This window comes from Polypterus senegalus, chromosome 12 (assembly GCF_016835505.1).
Source record: "Polypterus senegalus isolate Bchr_013 chromosome 12, ASM1683550v1, whole genome shotgun sequence".
NCBI classification, from domain to species: domain Eukaryota; kingdom Metazoa; phylum Chordata; class Cladistia; order Polypteriformes; family Polypteridae; genus Polypterus; species Polypterus senegalus.
The window spans coordinates 46,658,698-46,679,796 of record NC_053165.1 but is presented as its reverse complement, the minus strand read 5'-3'; the positions used below and the strand labels follow the sequence as shown (position 1 = coordinate 46,679,796).

Here is a 21,099-nt window from a genome sequence, read left to right as displayed (position 1 = left end):
CATCCCCTGGAGCGCTAGGTGGCTAGACTCCAGCAGGGCTCCATGGGAGCTGGTGCAGCCCTGTTGGGTTCCATGTGCACTGCCAGGGGGTGCTGCAGCTGCTGGTGAGCCCCTGATTGCACCCGTTCCGACACTCCCGGACCAACGAGTACCTGGAGCACTTCTGGGTGCCTTATAAAAGGAGCCAACAGCCACTACTCCGATAGCCAGAGCTGGCTGGGAGAAGACAAATCTTGCCAGGAGGAGTGGAGCAAACGAGAGAAGAAAAAGAGAGAAAGAAGAGATGTTTGTTTTGTGCTGTGCTGGAACTGAGCTGTACACGTGGGAAACAGGGAGACGTTTCCCACGAGTGAAAAAAATAAAAGCATGTGCTTGCGCTTGTGTGCCCACATCTATCTGTGTCGGGGTTTGGGTGGCTGGTGTGCCCCCGGGTGGTCCACACCACTCACTACGTAAAGCACTTTGAGTACTGTACCTTGAAAAGTGCTATATAAATGTAATGATTTGTTATTATCATTATTAGTGTTCTCTTTTTATTCATTCCTCCCTTAAATGTTACTTTGTAACCAACATGTGCTTCATCCTTATTACACCCGCCAGAAGGAATCCCTCCTACGTAATGTAAAAATATACTGGATGTTGTTCTTTCTGAAGACAGTAAAACAAAAGCCTCACACATTTTAAGATATATGTTTCAAATCTGAAATTTATAAAAGTAAAGTTATATGTAGATGATAAAAAAGCTCCATTCATCCGCCTTTCCATCCATTTGCAAAAGCTGTGTATACAGTTCCTTCAAATACATGTCATGTTTTATTACACTCTTTTCCTGTTGTGTACAGTTGAGAATTTATTTTTTCCTTTTGGTCTTCTCCGGCTTCTTCTCTGGACTGACGCTGGAATGTGTGTCTTTTTCTGCCGTATCTTTATAATTGGCAGATTTCAGCTCCACTTCCACAGGGTAATGGTCACTAATACGCAGCGCCTGAAGAGAAAAATACATGGTGCAAGTCAGATGTCATGATGTCAGATGCATGACACGGCAAAGGAGAATGACAAAAATTATTACAGGCCCCTTAAACCATTCTGCTATAAACCACTTTGTTGAATTTTCTTTAAATAGTCCTGTTTTATAATGTGCAAATGATTGCATCATTATTTGAATTGTTGTGTATTTTTTGTTTCATGTGACTCCTGCTGTAGTTTAGCCAGGGTTTTGTCCCTGGGTCAAGTATTATTCTTATTAGATTTGTTAGTTGTTAAACATTATTTTCTCTGTTATGTTATCTGTCCACATTAATAAAAGAATAAGTGTCTGTGTATTTGTGTGTCTATCCGGTTGCTATGTCTCTGTCATTTCAACAGATTGTGCCTCACAAACATTTGTAGTAGTAAAATGCATTGCATTTGTCATTGTAACAGGATGGCACATCACATTAACACTGCTTTACAAATCCCTTACCAAATGACATATAACAGAGACCTGTGCATTGTGTTTGATATTCCAACAGATGGTGCATCACAAACATTTGTAGTAATAAAATGCATTGCATTTGTCATTCTAACAGATGGCATATCACAAACATTAACACGGCTATTACGAATCCCATACCAAATGGCACATAACAGAGACATATGCATTGCATTTGTCATTTCAACAGATTGTGCCTCACAAACATTTGTAGTAGTAAAATGCATTGCATTTGTCATTCTAACAGGATGGCACATCACATTAACACTGCTTTACGAATCCCATTCCAAATGGCATAAAGCAGAGACTTGTGCATTGTGTTTGTCATTCCAACAGATGGTGCATCACAAACACGTGTAGTAGTAAAATGCATTGCATTTGTCATTCTAACAGATGGCATATCACAAACACGGCTATTACGAATCCCATACCAAATGGCACATAACAGAGACGTATGCATTGCATTTTTCATTCCAACAGATGGCGTATCACAAACATTAACACTGCTTTACAAATCCTTTACCAAATGGCATAAAACAGAGACTTGTGCATTGTGTTTGTCATTCCAACAGATGGTGCATCACAAACATGTGTAGTAATAAACGCATTACATTTGTCATTCTAACAGGATGGTACATTAAAAATATGATCACTGGTTTACAAATCCCTTACCAAATGTCATAAAGCAGAGACTTGTGCATTGTGTTTGATATTCCAACAGATGGTGCATCACAAACATGTGTAGTAGTAAAATGCATTGCATTTGTCATTGTAACAGATGGCATATCACAAACATTAACACTGCTTTACAAATCCTTTACCAAATGGCATAAAACAGAGACTTGTGCATTGTGTTTGTCATTCCAACAGATGGTGCATCACAAACATTTGTAGAAATGCATTTTATTACTATAAATGTTTCTGATGCCCCATGTGTATGATTGTCAAGTGTGATGCATTGTATTACTCCATGCAAAACAGAACACATTCCAATACAAATGTTAACACTAAGGTTTCAACCTGTCTTAGAGGGCTAGTACAGCTAATACAGCATATGTATAAAATGCTAAGGGTTGTGTCCATCTGTCATGCAGTTAGTCACAAATAACTTGGGTGACATTGAAGAAAGAAAAAGAACAGCAGCTGCATCTGTTGAGGGCCAAGACATCTCATAGGAAAATAACAGCAGCGCCATCTGCAGAGCGTCAAGTACGAGATTCAAAATGCACTGACAAACACAGAGACGTGCCTGCGCAAACTGAGCTGTGCTCCTGTTCTCCCACCAAAGTGAGCGTTATGATCACATAATACAGTGCTACACATCGTGATGGTGCAGGAAAGAACTCCAGCAGCCACATCTTCTGAGTGTGAAGCAAAACACAGGAGGCACTTCAGTGATGAAGAACGACGAGAGGTACAGTAAGTCTGAGTATGGCGCCATTGAGCAGCTGGCTGATACTTTGACATGCCAGACATACTCCATGACACAGAATACAAGAATGACAATGACAGAGAAGTGCATGCCAGAAAATGAGGAGATTTTAAGCCCATATGCAAACTCTGCTTTTATGTTTGGTTGAAGACCACCTATATATGAAAGTTACACCAGCGAGCTTCTCACTGTTTGGTGGGATTTTTTCATACTGAAAACAAAAGACGGTGTGGCCAAAATGGAAATGTTCAACTTGCTGAATATGAACCACCTTTATTTGATGACCAGAGGTCCTAATTAATTATATTTTTGGCCTTCCTGTTCTGAATGTTTTTTGGTTTATTTGTTGTGTATTATGTATGTTTGCTGTTGTATTAATGTTTTAGTTATGTGCCCTGTACCCTTAAAATAGAGTTTCAGGGGAATTTACCTGGATGACCGTCCTCTACTTATATTTGCAAGGCAGAGGATCAGGTCTTGAGATCAGCATTGTGAGCTGTTGGAGATCCTGTGTGAGTACATAAGGGGTCTACCATCAGGGTATCCAGGGTGCTCATACACAAGGGACCCTTTTACCAGAAGAAATGATCAAGGGGGATGTCCCCCATTTTATGAAATGATAGAGAGTCTAGGTATCTAGAGAGTATGCACACCAAAATGCTCAATGGGGACCCAGCCTCAACCCCAGTGGTGATGAAGAATTTTAGACACACCCCGAAGTCAACATTGAAACAACCCAGTGTACATGCGCTGCATTGTATGGTCAACCCTCCATAAAGGCGCTAAGTCACCCAGGGGCCTGTGGGGGTCTTAATTTGGTCTTTGGCTACATTTATAGATTTTTCTGGTTCCTAAATCTCTGCTTTGCTTTATGGATTTTGATTTTTGAGTTTAGACTGTGATTTTGTTCCTTGGGTTGCATTTTAGGCAAAGCCTGCATTTTGTGTCCTTGATAAAAAAAATCTTAATTTTCTAAGAGCCAGAGTTTCCATTGTTTTTCTCTCCCTCCATCCATCCATCCATTATCTAACCCACTATATCCCAACTACAGTGTCATGGGGGTCTGCCGGAGCCAATCCCAGCCAATACAGGGCGCAAGGCAGGAAACAAACCCCGGGCAGGGTGCCAGCCCACTGCAGGGTGCACACACACACACACACACACACCAAGCACACACTAGGGACAATTTAGAATCGCCAAAGCACCTAACCTCTCCCTTATTGTGAATATCTGGAAGGCAAGATCATTAAGAATTATTTTCTTGCTGGGCTTTTCACTTTGTTAGGCCTACTCAAACCTTTTAGAAAGGTCTTTTTGAATGCTAGGCCTCAGTAAGCCTGGGTCTTGATTTGGGGGGCTTTGCCTTATTTTGGCCATACTGTGACAGGAAATCGGGATATTGATGCTCTTGCCATTGTTTATAGGCTGGCCTCTGATTTGAACAATTTGTTGAGATAACGGGTATCTCTCTCGTAACCTTAATTTCTGATGTGCTTTTTAAACCAAACCTTGTATTGTATACATTGGATTGTCTTTATTGGTTTTACGAGGCACTGCCTCAACACTGAAACTAAAAAATATAGGCAGCCATTCAGCATCATTAGTGTTTGCAGCTCTGATGTTAAAACGTACCTGCTCCTCAGTGAGACCGTACTCCACTTGAAAGTTAAACGGTTTGGCTGATTTTGGTACAATGCCTTTCAACATTTCATCACCATAGACAACAATTCTGAAAGAATTAAAAGGAGAGGACATTTCAGCAGTAGCACTCACATAAAGCATGCTTTCAAGTCTTGAGCAGATAAAATACACTTAAATCTGTGAATAATTCAACACAAATCTTACACTGCAAAACTGCATATGCAAAAACTACACCAAAAAAAAATAAAAATAAATGGGAATTGTTTTGCTTTTATTTAGACCAGGGGTGTCGAACTTCAGTCCTGGAGGGCCACAGTGGCTGCAGGTTTTCATTCTAACCATCTTCTTAATTAGTGACCTGTTTTTGATGCTTGCTAGATAGATAGATAGATAGATAGATAGATAGATAGATAGATAGATAGATAGATGAGAAAGCCACTATATTAGATAGATAGATAGATAGATAGATAGATAGATAGATAGATAGATAGATAGATAGATAGATAGATAGATAGATAGATAGATAGATACTTTATTAATCCCAAGTGGAAATTCATATTACCTTCTTTAGCCTTAGCTTTAATTAGCTTGACTCGGACCCCTTAGTTGTTTTTTCCTTAATTAGCAGCCAGACAGTAATGAGACATAAAACAAGCAGGACATGACCAGCTCACCTGTACCCATCAAACTAAATCTGAAAATAAAGATGAAGCTCTCAGTAAGGTTGATCCCTCAGGTTACCAAAACATTTTCTTAGTTCTTAAAAAAAAAACAGAATATCAACAGTTTTGGAAATGTCTGCTGTGGCAAAAAGAGAGCAGCAACAAGCCATGGAATTGAATAACGGGTTTAATTAACAGCAAGAATCAACATCACATGAAGGAACTGGTTGGAGTTTTGAAATCCCAGTTTAGCTGGTCATCTGTCTGTTGGCACATTTCATATCTCATTTCTGTTTGGCTGTCATTTAATGAAGAAAAGAATCAACTCAGAAGACTTAATCCTTAAAAACAGGGCTATTAAAATAGAGTGAAATGAAGTTAATTAGCAGTGAAAACTGGACACTGATTAGGAAAAGGGATAGAAAGAAAACCTGCAGCCACTGCGGCCCTCCAGGCTTAGAGTTTGACACCCGTGATTTAGACCAAAAAAATCTACCAGTGGGGTAAGCAAAATTTATTTGACAAGATTTCTTAAAGTAAGCTAAACAATTGTAAACACAATTGTTTTGGTAAGTCGATAATTCTAACAATAAGGAAAACAAGATTTAATGTCATGATATCAGTACTTTTCCACTTGCTTAGGTTTCATGTTTTGCAGTGTATTAATAAAAGTCTGCTGTATTCAATTTGTACATCTTTCTAAAATTCAAACCTGTTCTCTGGCCTGACAAGAACATTTATTCATGGCAGCCAAAATCCTTCACAGCACCATCAGCATGAGAAGTAAAAACCACTTCTAGACAGAGAAAATCGGGAGTGGTCTCCCCTGGACGTTCTCGTATACAGTACTCAGATATGGGGATGGATATTTGAGTAAACCACAAGATCATTTTTATATTTTGTACATTAAATAATCATCAACAACAAATCAAATCAAATTAATAATTCTTATAAAAGTAAAGTTGAATAAATCGGACTCTGCAGCTGCATGAATAAAACGTAGAGTACAACTTTCAGTTAGCGGAACGAGCCCAAAAGTTGATGGAAATCTACACTTTGTACCTAATGTATGCAAAATTTGGTTGACCTAAGCGAAAGCGCACTCACGTTATCGTGTTTACATACACACACACACATACAGAGACATAATTATGAAAATGGTATTTTTGGACTGACGAAGGTCTAAAACGTTGAGATTCACCAAATCACGAAATGGAATTTTTGGAGGATTCCAATACTTCTCCTACACTTTGTATACAAGAAAGTTAGGGAGGTCTAAAACGTTGAGATTCATGAAAATCTCGACATCGAATCTTTGGACGATTACAATACTTTCCCTATACTTCATAAACGAGACAGTAAAAAACAGAGGAATGTTCAGATATTTCCTTTGGTGTTTACTGTAGGGATGTCCTCAGAACTTGTTCACCTCAATGATTTTGTTTATTATTTTCCACAACTAATTGTTATCCCTGGTTATTTTTATCTTCCCCCACAGAATAATCTTGAAACATGTGGGAAGTGATTCATGAGCGAGGAGTTTCGACACTATTAGTCTTCCATGTGCCTTTTTAGGTGAATTCTCTTAAAATGTGAAAAGCATCTACTGTGACAGTCATGTCCTTCTGTCTGTCTGTCCACATAAAAATCTAATTTGCTTGAATGTGTGCAAATTTGTCCCATTTATTCTTCAAGGAAATTTGTTGGAACAGTTCCATTTTTAATGAGATATCTTGAGTAGACATCTTTAAAATTTCAGAATCTCCCATTTGAAACGCATTGGCAAATTTGTCTAAAAACACAGTGACGTTCCGTTTGACGTCAACTACAAATTTGTATGTAGTTTCAATTTTACATTCAGAATGGTTCAATAGTTGTTGTATTTTTTTTCCTTTACTCATTTGACAACTGGTCATCATGGAGTAACAGTAAGACACTCTCAGTTGTGAGCGCTAAAGCAAGTACACCTCACTGCAGGACCAGGGATTGGGTGGAGCTGGATGACCAAGTGTTACGTTTATAAGGAAGGTACGATGTTACATGTGTATTTATTTATTTATTCAATTCAACAATAATGATATTCTTTATTTATTCATCACAGTACAATCTAAGCTCTCTTCCTTACTGATGCAGTCGTAGCTCTCGTTATATCTTAACAGTCTGCACCTTACTTCTCCTGCTCCTCAAAATCGATGCAGGTAAGTGACATGATGTTACTGTCCATAGAAGTAAAAAATGTGAGAAACTTAACGTATGTAGAACTGTATGAAAGATGGCTTAGAGACACAGAGGCTAAATGTATACTCATTGTTTCTTTTGGAATAAAACAATCTCATGGCTGCATTTTCTACATATTAGATATTCTGTCACTTGTAGTGGGGTGAAATGATAAAATGCTTAGGGTGCCAATATGGCAACAAAACCCTGTTTAATTAAAACAAAATTGTCAAAAAAGCAATGAAAATGAAGCACTTTAATGTGCAGTTTTAAACAGAGAATAGTCCTCGTAGTCAGCCATTTCGGAAATAGGTTTCAGGCTTGAAACAGCCCAGAAGCCGGGTCCACATCAAAATGCGACACCATGCTCTGTGGACGCTCTGCTTTTATATGCCGAGGACCAGAGAGGGCGGGGCTTCATTTGGTTCACTCTGAGCTGGTCTTATTAAATGCAGCAACAGCACATTTGACTCTGGGCCACACCCCTCATTATATTATAAAACACAATGACAATATTTAAATATCTGTTTGTCATCCTGATTGTGGCTGAGAATCCTGAAGGGATAACCACATTAAAAGATCCTCCGGGCAAACCATGTAACTTTACACTTTAGGTGTAATTATAAACATCTTTTTATGGAATACTATTTGTGCCAAATTAAATAAATAAAAAGGCAATTATGAAAAAAAAAATGCAATGTACTGCAAGTAAATGAGTTATTAAATGGTGAACAGAAATGCATAAATAAAAGTAATGCATTTCATAATATTTAAAGTTTTACTTAATGATGTGTGTTTTTCACAATTAAATGGCTCATCTGTACCATTTAAATATCAATTCAGTTTTTCATATGTTTAATTATTTCATAAATGACTCGATAAGCAAGATATTGGCAGAGTTTCTTTGCAGCCTTTGTCAATTTCTAGAAAACCTTTGACTCAGTTGATTGAGTTGCCCTGTAGGACATCCTGAGCGTTCGTGGGATCCCCTCGAGGTTGCTGGATATCATGGCCGGCCTGTACACTGGGTCTGTGCTCTGTATTTTTCCCAGTTGATTGTGGGGTTCGTCAGGGGTGTGTTCTTATTCCCACTCTGTTTAATGCTTGTATGGACTGGGTGTTGGGCAGGGTCATGGGGTCCAGCGGCTGTGGGGCATCTGTTGGTGAAGAAAGATTCACGGATCTTGACTTTGCTGATGATGCTGTGATCTTCACGGAGTCAATGGAGGCTCTGATTGGGGTGCTCGAGAGACTGAACGAGGAGTCCCAGTGTCTGGGCTTGCGAGTGTCCTGATAAAAACTAAGATCCAGGCCTTTAATGACTTCTTAGTCACAGCCATCAGCAGTGTGTCTGTTTGCGGAGAGAGTGTCGACCTTGTTGAGAGGTTTACTTACCTCAGCAGTGATATTCATGCTCTGGTGACTCTTCTTATAAAGTTAGTAGATGGATTGGGAGAGCATGGGGGGTCGTGAGGTCACTGGAGAGGGGTGTGTGGCGCTCCCGATATCTATGCAAAAGGACGAAGGTCCAAGTCTTTAGAGTCCTGGTGCTTCCTGTCTTGCTATATGGTTGCGAGACATGGATGCTATCCAGTGACCTGAGACGAAGACTGGACTCCTTTGGTACTGTGTCTCTCCGTAATATCCTTGGGTACCATTGGTTTGACTTTGTTTCGAATGAGAAGTTGCTCATGGAGAACCCAAATGAGGCACATTACCTGCATTGTGAGGAGCGTCAGTTACAGCACTACGGCCATGTGGTGCGTTTCCCCGAGGGTGATCCGGCTCGTAAGATCCTCATTGTTGGGGACCTGAGTGGCTGGACCAGGCCAAGGGGTCACCCACGTAACACCTGGCGGCGGCAGATAGAGGGTCATTTCCAGAGGTTGGGACTGGACTGTGCCTCTGCCTGGGGGGTTGCCAACTGGGATCCTTAGCTGTTTCATCATGTGGTGGCTGAGGCTACGCTCTGTATCAGTACAAGCTCCCAACTTAAGCCTGAACTGAAACAGGATACTTTTTGTCTAGATCTCATTAATCCTTACAGAAAGAGTTGATAATTTCATCAATAACCTAATGAAATCTGAGAAATGTTTTCTTAAAATTGACAGCCTCACCTCATCTAATTTGTGAATCTGTACAAACTGCCAACCCCATCCATTGGATTCACTTAACCATTCAGGGACATGGAGACTCAGTGTCTATCCTGGCAGTTTAGGTCACCTGCTGTGACCTGAATGGGGTGCCAGCTCTTCGCAGGGAACACTCACACACACACTCTAACTCTCTAATGTGGCTATTTCAGAGTCTTCACTTAACCTAACCAGCATTTCTTTGAGATGTGGGAAGAAAATCCACAATCCACAACCCAGCCACAGGGGATCCACAAACCAGTGTGCTTCTTTGTGCCAGTCCCAAGCCCGGATGGATGGGGAGGGTTACGTCAGGAAGGGCATAAAATTTTGCCAAATCAATATGATCCACTGTGATGGGAGCAGCCAAAAGAAGAAGACGTGTAATCCACAATGGCCAGAAATCTGCAGATTCTTGAGAACAATGCCACCAGCTACATCGGTTCTGGATATTCCTACTTTCATAAGTAGATTGTTTTATCAGAAAGTCTTATTTTTATTGAATGAACACGAAACGGTGTTCGGGCAAATCAGAGCATACATTTACACCATCGAATTTCAGAAACGGGGTTTGCCTCACATGTATTTATTGGTTACTTTCTGTCTGTCCAACCTGCTATATCCTAACAAAAGGTCACAGGGGTCTGCTGGAGCCAATCCCAGCCAGCACAGAGTGCAAGGCAGGAACAAACCCGGGCAGGGCACTAGCCCACCACAGGGCACACCCACCCACACACCAAGCACACACTAGGATCGCCAATGCACTAGTTACTTTGCAAAATAAATTATTAACTGCTGATGATGTAGATCAGTTTGTCTGTGCTGAGATTCCAAAGAGAGATACCTGTCCTGAATTATGGTACATTACGTCATTAAGCACATGTCTCACGGACCACATTTAAAAGATTCAGTATGTTGGAACTCAAAAGAACAAAAGTGTTTAAAGAAATTTGTACGGACTTTTTAAGATAAAAAGTGCACATAATGCATATATAACAATTCCCATGAAAACAAAATAAAATAAATTGTATTTCCACTGGACCAAACCCTGGGGCTGGCGAGCGAATCAAGCAGAGGGCAGAGCACCCTAGTTTTAAATATGTTTTAAAGAGGTTCAAAATTTTGTTAAACGTACACCCGGTTACACGCGGTAAGTTGTTTATTTTGTATGCTTGTTTTCAAATGCAGTGACTTGGCGAATGTGTCTACTTTGTTTACAGACCGCAGCAACATGGATTAAAGACTTTCCTGAGTTCAGCCTTCGGTTGGAGTGATTTGTTACTTCCATAAAACCTGGAGAGGGCAGTTTACAGCAGTAAATGTTAAGTAACTGAGGAGCTAATACAGTGGCGTGAAAAACTATTTGCCCCCTTCCTGATTTCTTATTCTTTTGCATGTTTGTCACACAAAATGTTTCTGATCATCAAACACATTTAACCATTAGTCAAATATAACACAAGTAAACACAAAATGCAGTTTTTAAATGATGGTTTTTATTATTTAGGGAGAAAAAATCCAAACCTACATGGCCCTGTGTGAAAAAGTAATTGCCCCTTGTTAAAAATCACCTAACTGTGGTGTATCACACCTGAGTTCAATTTGCGTAGCCACCCCCAGGCCTGATTACTGCCACACCTGTTTCAATCAAGAAATCACTTAAATAGGAGCTGCCTGACACAGAGAAGTAGACCAAAAGCACCTCAAAAGCTAGACATCATGCCAAGATCCAAAGAAATTCAGGAACAAATGAGAACAGAAGTAATTGAGATCTATCAGTCTGGTAAAGGTTATAAAGCCATTTCTAAAGCTTTGGGACTCCAGCGAACCACAGTGAGAGCCATTATCCACAAATGGCAAAAACATGGTGAACCTTCCCAGGAGTGGCCGGCTGACCAAAATTACCCCAACAGCGCAAAGACGACTCATCCGAGAGGTCACAAAAGACCCCAGGACAAAGTCTAAAGAACTGCAGGCCTCACTTGCCTCAATTAAGGTCAGTGTTCATGACTCCACCATAAGAAAGAGACTGGGCAAAACCGCCTGCATGGCAGATTTCCAAGACGCAAACCACTGTTAAGCAAAAAGAACATTAGGGCTCGTCTCAGTTTTGCTAAGAAACATCACAAGGATTGCCAAGACTTTTGGAAAAATACCTTGTGGACTGATGAGACAAAAGTTAAACTTTTTGGAAGGCAAATGTCCCGTTACATCTGGCGTAAAAGGAACACAGCATTTCAGAAAAAGAACATCATACCAACAGTAAAATATGGTGGTGGTAGTGTGATGGTCTGGGGTTGTTTTGTGCTTCAGGACCTGAAAGGCTTGCTGTGATAGATGGAACCATGAATTCTACTGTCTACCAAAAAATCCTGAAGGAGAATGTCCGGCCATCTGTTCGTCAACTCAAGCTGAAGCGATCTTGGGTGCTGCAACAGGACAATGACCCAAAACACACCAGGAAATCCACCTCTGAATGGCTGAAGAAAAACAAAATGAAGACTTTGGAGTGGCCTAGTCAAAGTCCTGACCTGAATCCAATTGAGATGCTATGGCATGACCTTAAAAAGGCGGTTCATGCTAGAAAACCCTCAAATAAAGCTGAATTACAACAATTCTGCAAAGATGAGTGGGCCAAAATTCCTCCAGAGCGCTGTAAAAGACTCATTGCAAGTTATCGCAAACGCTTGATTGCAGTTATTGCTGCTAAGGGTGGCCCAACCAGTTATTAGGTTCAGGGGGCAATTACTTTTTCACACAGGGCCATGTAGGTTTGGATTTTTTCTCCCTAAATAATAAAAACCATCATTTAAAAACTGTATTTTGTGTTTACTTGTGTTATATTTGACTAATGGTTAAATGTGTTTGATGATCAGAAACATTGTGTGACAAACATGCAAAAGAATAAGAAATCAGGAAGGGGGCAAATAGTTTTTCACACCACTGTAGAAGGCAGCACCCGGAGTCAGACATCTGATCATAGACTCCTCTCACTACAGTTCCTACCCCAGCCTACCATACTGAGGCCAGTCCTCACTTATAGACAGACTGAGTGTGAGAGTGGACCAGAATACAGACAAGTAAACAGAAGAAGAGTCAAAACCTGGTGATCAAAGCAGGGGTGTCAAAGTCACAGTGAGACACAAAAATCAGAAAACATTAAGACTGAGAATCTTCACTATTTGCACGTAGACTTGTCTCGCTCCACTGGAAGAATCCTAACTCTCCTATTCTAAGTCAGTGGGTAACTGATGTTATATATTATTTGAAATTGGAAAAAATCAAATTCTCACTTAGAGGATCTCTGCAGAACTTTTTAAAAACCAGGCAGGACCTAATCAGTAACATTTTAGAATAAGCATTTAAACTGGGGAGAAAGACTCCTTTCTCTCTTTACTACTCTTAAAAGTTTTACTCTGGCTGTTGGCCTTTCTCTCATTCTCTTGGAGGGGGTTGAACTGAATTTAGTTTTGTTAAGTTTGTCTTGGTTGTATGGAATGTTACATGCTTTAAATAAATTCAATAAAAGTTAAAAATAAAGATTGAGAATCTTTTAGAAAGGGCAACTTGAAAAAACTATAGTTTTGACTTCATAACCCAGATAAGGAAGTGAATTCCTGGATGACCTTTTATCCTGTTGCATCGTTACACAAAAGGACATGCCCCTCATCATGGCTCCAGTGATGGGAACCAAAAATAGTGGCGATCATGAAGAATACAAAATGGTGGATGAAACAATCCAGAAAATTTTCAAAACTTTCAAAGCCATTAGAATTTCTAAAAGTAAACATCAAATTCATATTGATACGTTTAAAAAACATTTAAACAAATATTAGATCTTAGGAATCCATTTTAAAAAATAGAAGTAAAAAACAAAATCTTAAGAGCACATTCCTGGGTGGTTCTGGGTAAGAGTATCAAAACAACAGGTGACACAATAATGAAATAAAACGCAGTCACAAAATAAACCATACAAATTTTCGCATTTTTCTAAGGAAAAAAAAAATTCAAAATCAAAATCCTTATCTCCTGCTTATGCCTCGAGAGCAATCCCAAAAAGAAAGGAAACTGTCAATCCCTGGCCAAAAAAACTAAACATGAAAAGTGCAATTATTTTAATTTATTGAATTTCCTTTAGAATGAAGAAGAGAGGTAAAAAAAAAATAAAGTCTCTAAATAAACAGAATCTTCAAAAAAGTAGCAATTAGGACAGTATAGCATGTTGCTTTAGCAGAAGACAACTCTAATTACCATAAAACCAGAGTTATAAACTGCGCCACGTACCTGTCATACGTGTAGTCATTGCCAGTATTAGCTGTAGTGTCAACGTCATCTGCAATGAGCCATTTGAAGATGGGGTCAGTTCTGATGCGAATTTTTTTCATTTTTCTGTTTGATAAATATGCTCCATCTGCATTGAAGTCTCCCAAGATCATAATGTTCTGCAAAGAAACAAAAAAGTTTAAGAAACCCAATCAACTACAGCAGTTGGCATGGAGTCCTTACAACTCAGTGCCCAGTCACTCAAGCTACGTTTATTATACTACATTTTCATTTAAAAATGCAGACATTCTGGAAAATTGCAAATTTCCCCCTAGGGCCAAATAAAGATCTATCTATCTATCTATCTATCTATCTATCTATCTATCTATCTATCTATCTATCTATCTATCTATCTATCTATCTATCTATCTATCTATCTATCTATCTATCAGTGCCTTTCATATCTATCTATCTATCTATCTATCTATCTATCTATCTATCTATCTATCTATTGTGGAAGATGACCTGGACACAGACAGGCGGACACATTCAAGTCACCCACAACACATTTATTTTCCATATTTACAATGGCACACAAACCCCAAAAGTCCCCAAAGTCCAGGCCAACTCAAATGCCTTTTCCTTCGTCAGGCCGCCTCCTTGCCTCCTCCAAGACCTTATCCTTCCTCCTCTCCCGACTCCAGCCATCGTATGGAGGGAGGCGGCCCCTTTTATAATCACCCAGATGTGCTCCAGGTGCATTCCGACAATATTCTGCCGGCACTCCACAGCTTCAAAGCTCTGCACCTGTGTACCCCATAGCCACCAGGGCAGTCGCCCTCACGTGGTCTGAGGGAGGCATAAGCCCTCCTCTGGTCCTCTGGGGCATCCCGGCTGGGTCGCTCCCCAAGCCACCTGTGACACTATCTATCTATTATATAGTGTCCTTCACATCTATCTATCTATCTATCTATCTATCTATCTATCTATCTATCTATCTATCTATCTATCTATCTATCTATCTATCTATCTATCTATCTATCTATCTATCTATCTATTATATAGTGCCTTTTAAATCTATCTATCTATCTATCTATCTATCTATCTATCTATCTATCAGTCTGCATTCTCACATTTCATCCACACTACTCTGGCATTGTTAACTCCCAAAAACTGAAACACTGGCTTAGCAGTGCATTGTGGTCAGGTAACACCATAGCCTTTTGAAAACACAGACTGTAATCACACTCTGATTTGTTTGGGCTTATTAGATAGCCCTTCCCTGATTGGATTACTCTCACGTCTAATTTCCTGATTGGTCACACTTCACAGAAGAAAACCATATAACAGAGCTGGAAAAGTTGCTTTCCATGGCACTTGATGTGTTGCTTACCTGTTTGCATCAAAATTTCATTTTCTACTGTTTGAATGCTACATACATGTGCAAAAGGAAAATCATTTACTGGTCACTACAGTTTTGGAATAAATACAGTTTTCGGCCAATGCGCGTGTGCCCGGTGTAGGAAAATGTCTACCTTGTATACATTTTCTGTTGTTTTAGTGTGGACAGAGATAGTTTGTACTTTGGCCTCATGTCTATGTAGCTTTTTTCCGGGTACTCCTGTTTTCTTCACATATCACCAAAGATGTGCATTTGGGTCAAATAGGAGCTTCCAAATTGTCCTGTTGTGAGTGTGAGTCTGGATGTCTGAATAAATTAGATCTGTGAGGCCTGGCACCCAGTCTGAGAATAACATACATGTACTTAACAGGCCTTCAGGGAATGTGACACCAAAGACTGCAACAGGATTAAGAAATTCCATTCATATTTGTATTCCTTTCAGAAATGTATTCCCATAGACTACCATTACTGGGTTGGTGGACTTGCCCAGCTATCAGGAGGCAATATAAACTCTATATACTGTAAATGTAAGGTGCCACGAACTTCAATCAAATTCAATGCATCACTGTGGTCTGCGTACTCAATATCTTTAAACTTATAAAAAACAAAAATTTCATGTATCAGGTTGTTTTGTCATGGGAGTGTCACAAGAAGACCCCACCCCAACCTATAATGTCCCCAATTTTCATTTCTACCTATTAACCTATTATTTAGGCATCAGATTGCTATGTCTTTGACTGACACTGAACATAGACAGACTTTGTCACTTATTAACTTACTCAGAGACAGAAAACAAGCAAGCGGGATAGCAGGGACAGCTTACAGATCTTAAGCATAAGTGTTCTTAATTCCTCAATGTGCCTAAAGCTGAAGCAAAGAGATGACATATGAGTGTGGCATTCACCCCAAATACAGCCTGGATGGACAGCAGCCCAGTGTGTCTAGTGCCCAAGTGGAAGGTTCTCTTGTGTTACACAATGAGCCGGTCAGTCAGTCAGTCAGAGCCTCCGGGCACAAAGCCTCAAGTGGAACCCAGAATGTTGATTTGCTGCATTTTTGTGCTAATGGTGCGTGGAAGAGTAGTGGCTGACACTTTTCCCGTGGTGGTCTCTGGCCCCTCAACCAGTTCTATCCAGTTTCTACCTGCCCTCTCAGTTCTTCCGTATTTCAAGTTTTACCTGTGCCAACAGACTCATAGGACATACCTCGTGCTTTTACACCTTTTTTTACACCTTTGGCTCACGCTGACCTCAAACCCCCTCATCTTTACCTGTTATAGGCAATCACGTGTCAAGCCAAGCTGCAATTACTAGACAATGCACAATTAATCCTAAACTCTCCTATATTTTTTCAGTATATGCTTTTATCACTGTTGTATTACGTATCTAATCAACACAGAGGAGACACACAGTATATCTCCATATCACATATCTACTTTTAATTATTATTATGCTACATTGCTTTCTTTTCCATTTTATTATGTATTTTTGCTTTTGTTTTTATTATTATGCTATCTTTATATATAATACACTACCATGGCTGTTCGTTTGTCTGTCCAGGATTTTAAATCACCTCTAGCTCGAAAACCGTTTGACCTAAAATTTCAAGCAAATATACTACGTGACGTCTACTATCTGCTTTCGGGTGATGATTGACCTCCAAGGTTATTCCTTTTTTTATTTTTATCTTATTTTATTGTAGAGTCAACTCTTGGCAGCAGGGTGGCCATGTGGCGCATGCGTACTGGCACTGTTTTCATTCCCTTACCACCTTCGCCGTCACTTCCCCTGCCTCTTCATACCTTAAATCATTCTTGAGGCAGATTGAAGACTTAAGTACCAGGTTAAGTGAAAAATTAAAGAAAAGTAATTGTAACACAAACACTAACTTAATCAGTTTTAACGCGACAAGATGCCGACGAAAGAAGAGAAGAAGCTGGTCACTAGAGTGGAGAAAAGAAGAGCTGCTCAGGAAACAGCAAGCGTGTCAACCTCTGAGCAAACGAATGCTAAGCGTACAGAGAAAGAGGATGAAAACTAGGAATGCTCAAGTCAAGTGTATTCACGGCACGTTATTGTGCAGTGTGCCATTACTCGTAAGAAAATATTTCTGGAACTGTGATTTATTGGTTTATTGTTCCAACACAGTGTTATCTTTAAGTTACAAATATTGTTAGCGCACACTGGCACGTGAGACCCCACAACTGCTGAACCCCAGACACATGCTAGAGTACCACACCCGATGACCTGTTTAATCCTGGGACTTTTGAATTGCAGTCCTCGGTGACCTTCCACCCTCCATACATGTATACTCTCTGACAGAAACTGGAAGGAGTCAACAAGCAGATCACCTCTGTTCATCTCAGTTCATCTCTGTCAACATTTAACTGGGATTCTTCCAGTAAGGCCTAATTGCGGATTTGTAAACTGAAAGTATAAAATGATAGTTTTGTGTTGTTATCTTTTTATCTTTGTGGCTTGGAGATTACCCTGCAAGTTGAACGACTTTTCTACAGTTCATTTCCCAACAATGACCCTTGTCCTCCTGTGGAGGTAACAAACCCTGGTGGACACAATACAACAGACCATCAGTGGCCCTAATTTATTCCATCCATCAGTCATCCAGGCAGGATCAATCCTTGGATAGGGCACCAGTCCATAGCAGGCCTCCCACACATACACTGGGCCAGTACACATTAGAGAAGGAAAACCGATGTACTGTAGATAAGGGAGAACGATTGGAGCTCCAACTAATGGAACTGAGATGGTAGCACTAACGCTGGTCAAGGAGAGTTATTGTTGTTATTAATAGGTGGCACTCTTTATCTTGTCCATTTGTTCTATGATCTGCTGATCCTTTACAGTTTCAAAGATCCAGAGTATAACCTGCATGTAAAGATTTTATAACTTACTAAATTAAAGACATCTGCCATCTTTTCAAAACTTCCATATGAGGAACTGGCAAGATGTCTGTTCAACAAAAAGCTAACCTTGGACAAACTTGAAGTGGCAGGCAGTATGTTTTAATTATACTTTTTAATTTCCCCCTGGGGAGTCATACAGTCTATTTAATTGTGATTTAATGTGATATTGAATTTTAGCAGTAGTCTGTTATTAACCTATTTTTATTATTTTTACCAATAGTCTTCACAGAAAACACAATTTCTGCTCATATTCCTCTTTCCCTTCTAAGTAGATCCATTGATAATGGACTGTCTGTACTTTTCATTTTATACAAATGAAGGCTCGGCTCTTTGTGGCAGTTTTCATGTTTGTGAAAAATATAAAGACCTACCTCAGTCTTCCATTTATCCTTTACAGCAATGACCACATCGTAGAGTTCATCGATTTCTTTGAATGAATCTTCAGGCATGGTGTGGACGGGGATCAAAACTAAATCTTTTAATTCTGCAGGGGAGAATGAAGATAAATGTTAACGCTTAGGGAAAAGATAAATGAATTCATTGACTACAACTCTGACACAGACTGGCACATTTGACTTTTTTTCCAATATTTGTTTACTGATTAATGTTGGAGAATCACAGAGGGACAGTGTCAGGCTTTAAAGGAATACTGTACTCAAATATAATATTTTTTATTTGTTACTTAACCCATGTAGTTTGTAGTAATGGCTGAGAAAAAAAAAATGAATCTCATATTTTTGTGGAGAAATGACATAAGAAAGTTAATGCAAACAACAAACCATCTAGATGTACAGTATGATCACAACTTGCAAAACACAGCACCCCATCATTCTATGGTCAAGAACCCTGTCTTTAATTCATAAGTGAGACTCCATGTGAATGGGCTTCTTGTTTATGAAGTACTTTCTTTTAATAATTTAACAATATTTTATTCAAACATTCATGTGTTTTGCAGGTTGTGACCGTACAATTTACAAAACGTTACTTTGAATCATTAGTCTTATGTGTCTCTCAGTGGTCGATTCTTTTGGATATCATGTGAAGTGCAATGTTAGCCAATGAATAGGCTATGACTGGGCTGGACTCCTGACCAATGACTGAGGCGGGGAGGCGGGTCTTCAAGTCAAAGTCCCAGCAGCTTCTGAGTGAGTGTTTTCCACAAGTGGGTTATTTCACAATATTTTCGTAAAAATACATTTGTTTGGGATATGTGAACATACGATTGGGTGACTTGACATGTACATTATGAAACATTTTTGATGGACTTTTTGCTATTGTATTGTTTGCTGTTGTCAAACACTGCTCACCATTAGGTCCCATTCTGTCAGAAACTTTGTTATGTCCTTTCTCTAAGAAAATGTAATATTAAACATTTTTCTTGGCCATCATCAGTAACATATTAAAAAGCATCATTTTTGGGTGGATTATTCTTTTTCTCCTGTAGACCAGCGGTGCACACTCCAGTTAATGACCTACTTTTGTCCAATTGAGTGACACGATGTTTGCAACGGGTTTGACGGCCATCATATCCAGGGCTGGTTTTTGCCTTGTGCCCAATATTGCTTCAATAGGCTAAGGCCTCTGAGATCCAAACACGGGTTAGGTGGGCTTGAAATATGGTGTGGTGTGTTATAAATTTGCAATATAAATAAATGTTATGTTATCTTATAGATTTTGTCAAACCTGCTAATACAACAGATTGCCAAGGATAAGCAATTCAGGAAGCACGTCTCTACTCATAGGGTTGTGGAAATATTTTTGGTGGTACTGAGCCGTGAAATTCAAATTTTTAAAAAATCTTTGGTGTGTTTTAAAATGTATTTGAATTCAATATTAGGATAGATTATCTATAGTCTAAGCCAAAGAGCCTGGTGGGCTGAATCGTCTCTTCTCATTTGTCATAGTTGACATGTTTTTATGGTCTAAGTGCATCCTAAAACATAAATTAGGAATGAATTACTTAAAAACAGTGGGACCCTTGGGTGGTTTTTATGAAATGTCCAGAGAGATAGCACTGACTGAAACTGTTTAATTTTGGAAATCCTTTCACAAAAATTGTGTGTGGTATTTTAATGGCTGCCTCTAAACTGACCTTACATGACTGAATATGGATATGGGATTTGGTTGTTTTCTGTCCATCCAGAATAGTCTCCTACCCCCATGACCTTGAACTGAATGATGGGTAAGCAGACATATGGATGGATGAACTTGAAAGGAACCCCCAGACTCACACACACACACTGACATCATCTCCGACACAACATTCAGTAGGTCAGAATGAGGTTCTAGTATTTTTCATAAGATACTTTTAGTAGATTTTCAAGGTCTCCAACAAATAGATAGATCCTGGTTAAGTCCAGTTGGCAAAAGTCCATCATGTTTTTCAGAATGAATTTATCCAAAATGTTAAAAAAGTAATAGGTAGCTAATAACATACAGATTATACCCATTAACCTTTGCCTAATTTACATCCAACCTAATGGTAATCACCTAAATGATTCTTTGAAGTATTTCACATGATAGTATCTCTTAATACGTCTTTATGATCTAGTTCACTGTCTACGGCCCTGGGCAGATCTACCATCACGGTGACTTGGATGTGCACCCTGGGGTCCTGCTAGCGTTTATTAAAGTCTGAACGTCCAGCGTTGCATTGTGCATGACAAGGTTCTTTTTGCTCTCGTCTCTGGTTCTTATGCACTCTCAGGCATATTTGTTGTCAATCTTAAATACTGTGGACTTTATTTGTACAGTAATCACTCATTGGTCTCCCCCCCAATGAAAATACAGTGCCCCCTTGCTAAATCTGCTCTGCTGACGACCCTGTTTGAACAAATAAGAAGGACACATTGACCTGATAATAAGTTTTATTGTTGACATGTGTGATGTTCTTAATGTTTGAGTCAGTGCCCGAAGTGGAAACAAGTAAACGCCAGTACTCTCTGACATTGTTTGCTTC

The 21,099-nt window shown here is 39.5% G+C and overlaps 1 protein-coding gene across 2 annotated transcripts in view; it reads right to left on the bottom strand.

Moving 5' to 3' along the window:
* Nucleotides 1-686: 686 nt before the first annotated feature.
* Nucleotides 687-21,099, bottom strand: part of dnase1l4.1 (deoxyribonuclease 1 like 4, tandem duplicate 1) — a 43,355-nt gene continuing 22,942 nt past the window's right edge. For both annotated transcript variants that reach the window (XM_039771936.1, XM_039771937.1), the window contains exons 6-9: nucleotides 18,512-18,624; nucleotides 13,837-13,994; nucleotides 4,536-4,632; nucleotides 687-985 (exon numbers count right to left, since the gene is read on the bottom strand). In XM_039771936.1, the coding sequence (XP_039627870.1) occupies nucleotides 851-985; nucleotides 4,536-4,632; nucleotides 13,837-13,994; nucleotides 18,512-18,624 (503 nt within the window). In that variant the 3' untranslated portion in view covers nucleotides 687-850. The remainder of the gene's footprint in view (nucleotides 986-4,535; nucleotides 4,633-13,836; nucleotides 13,995-18,511; nucleotides 18,625-21,099) is intronic.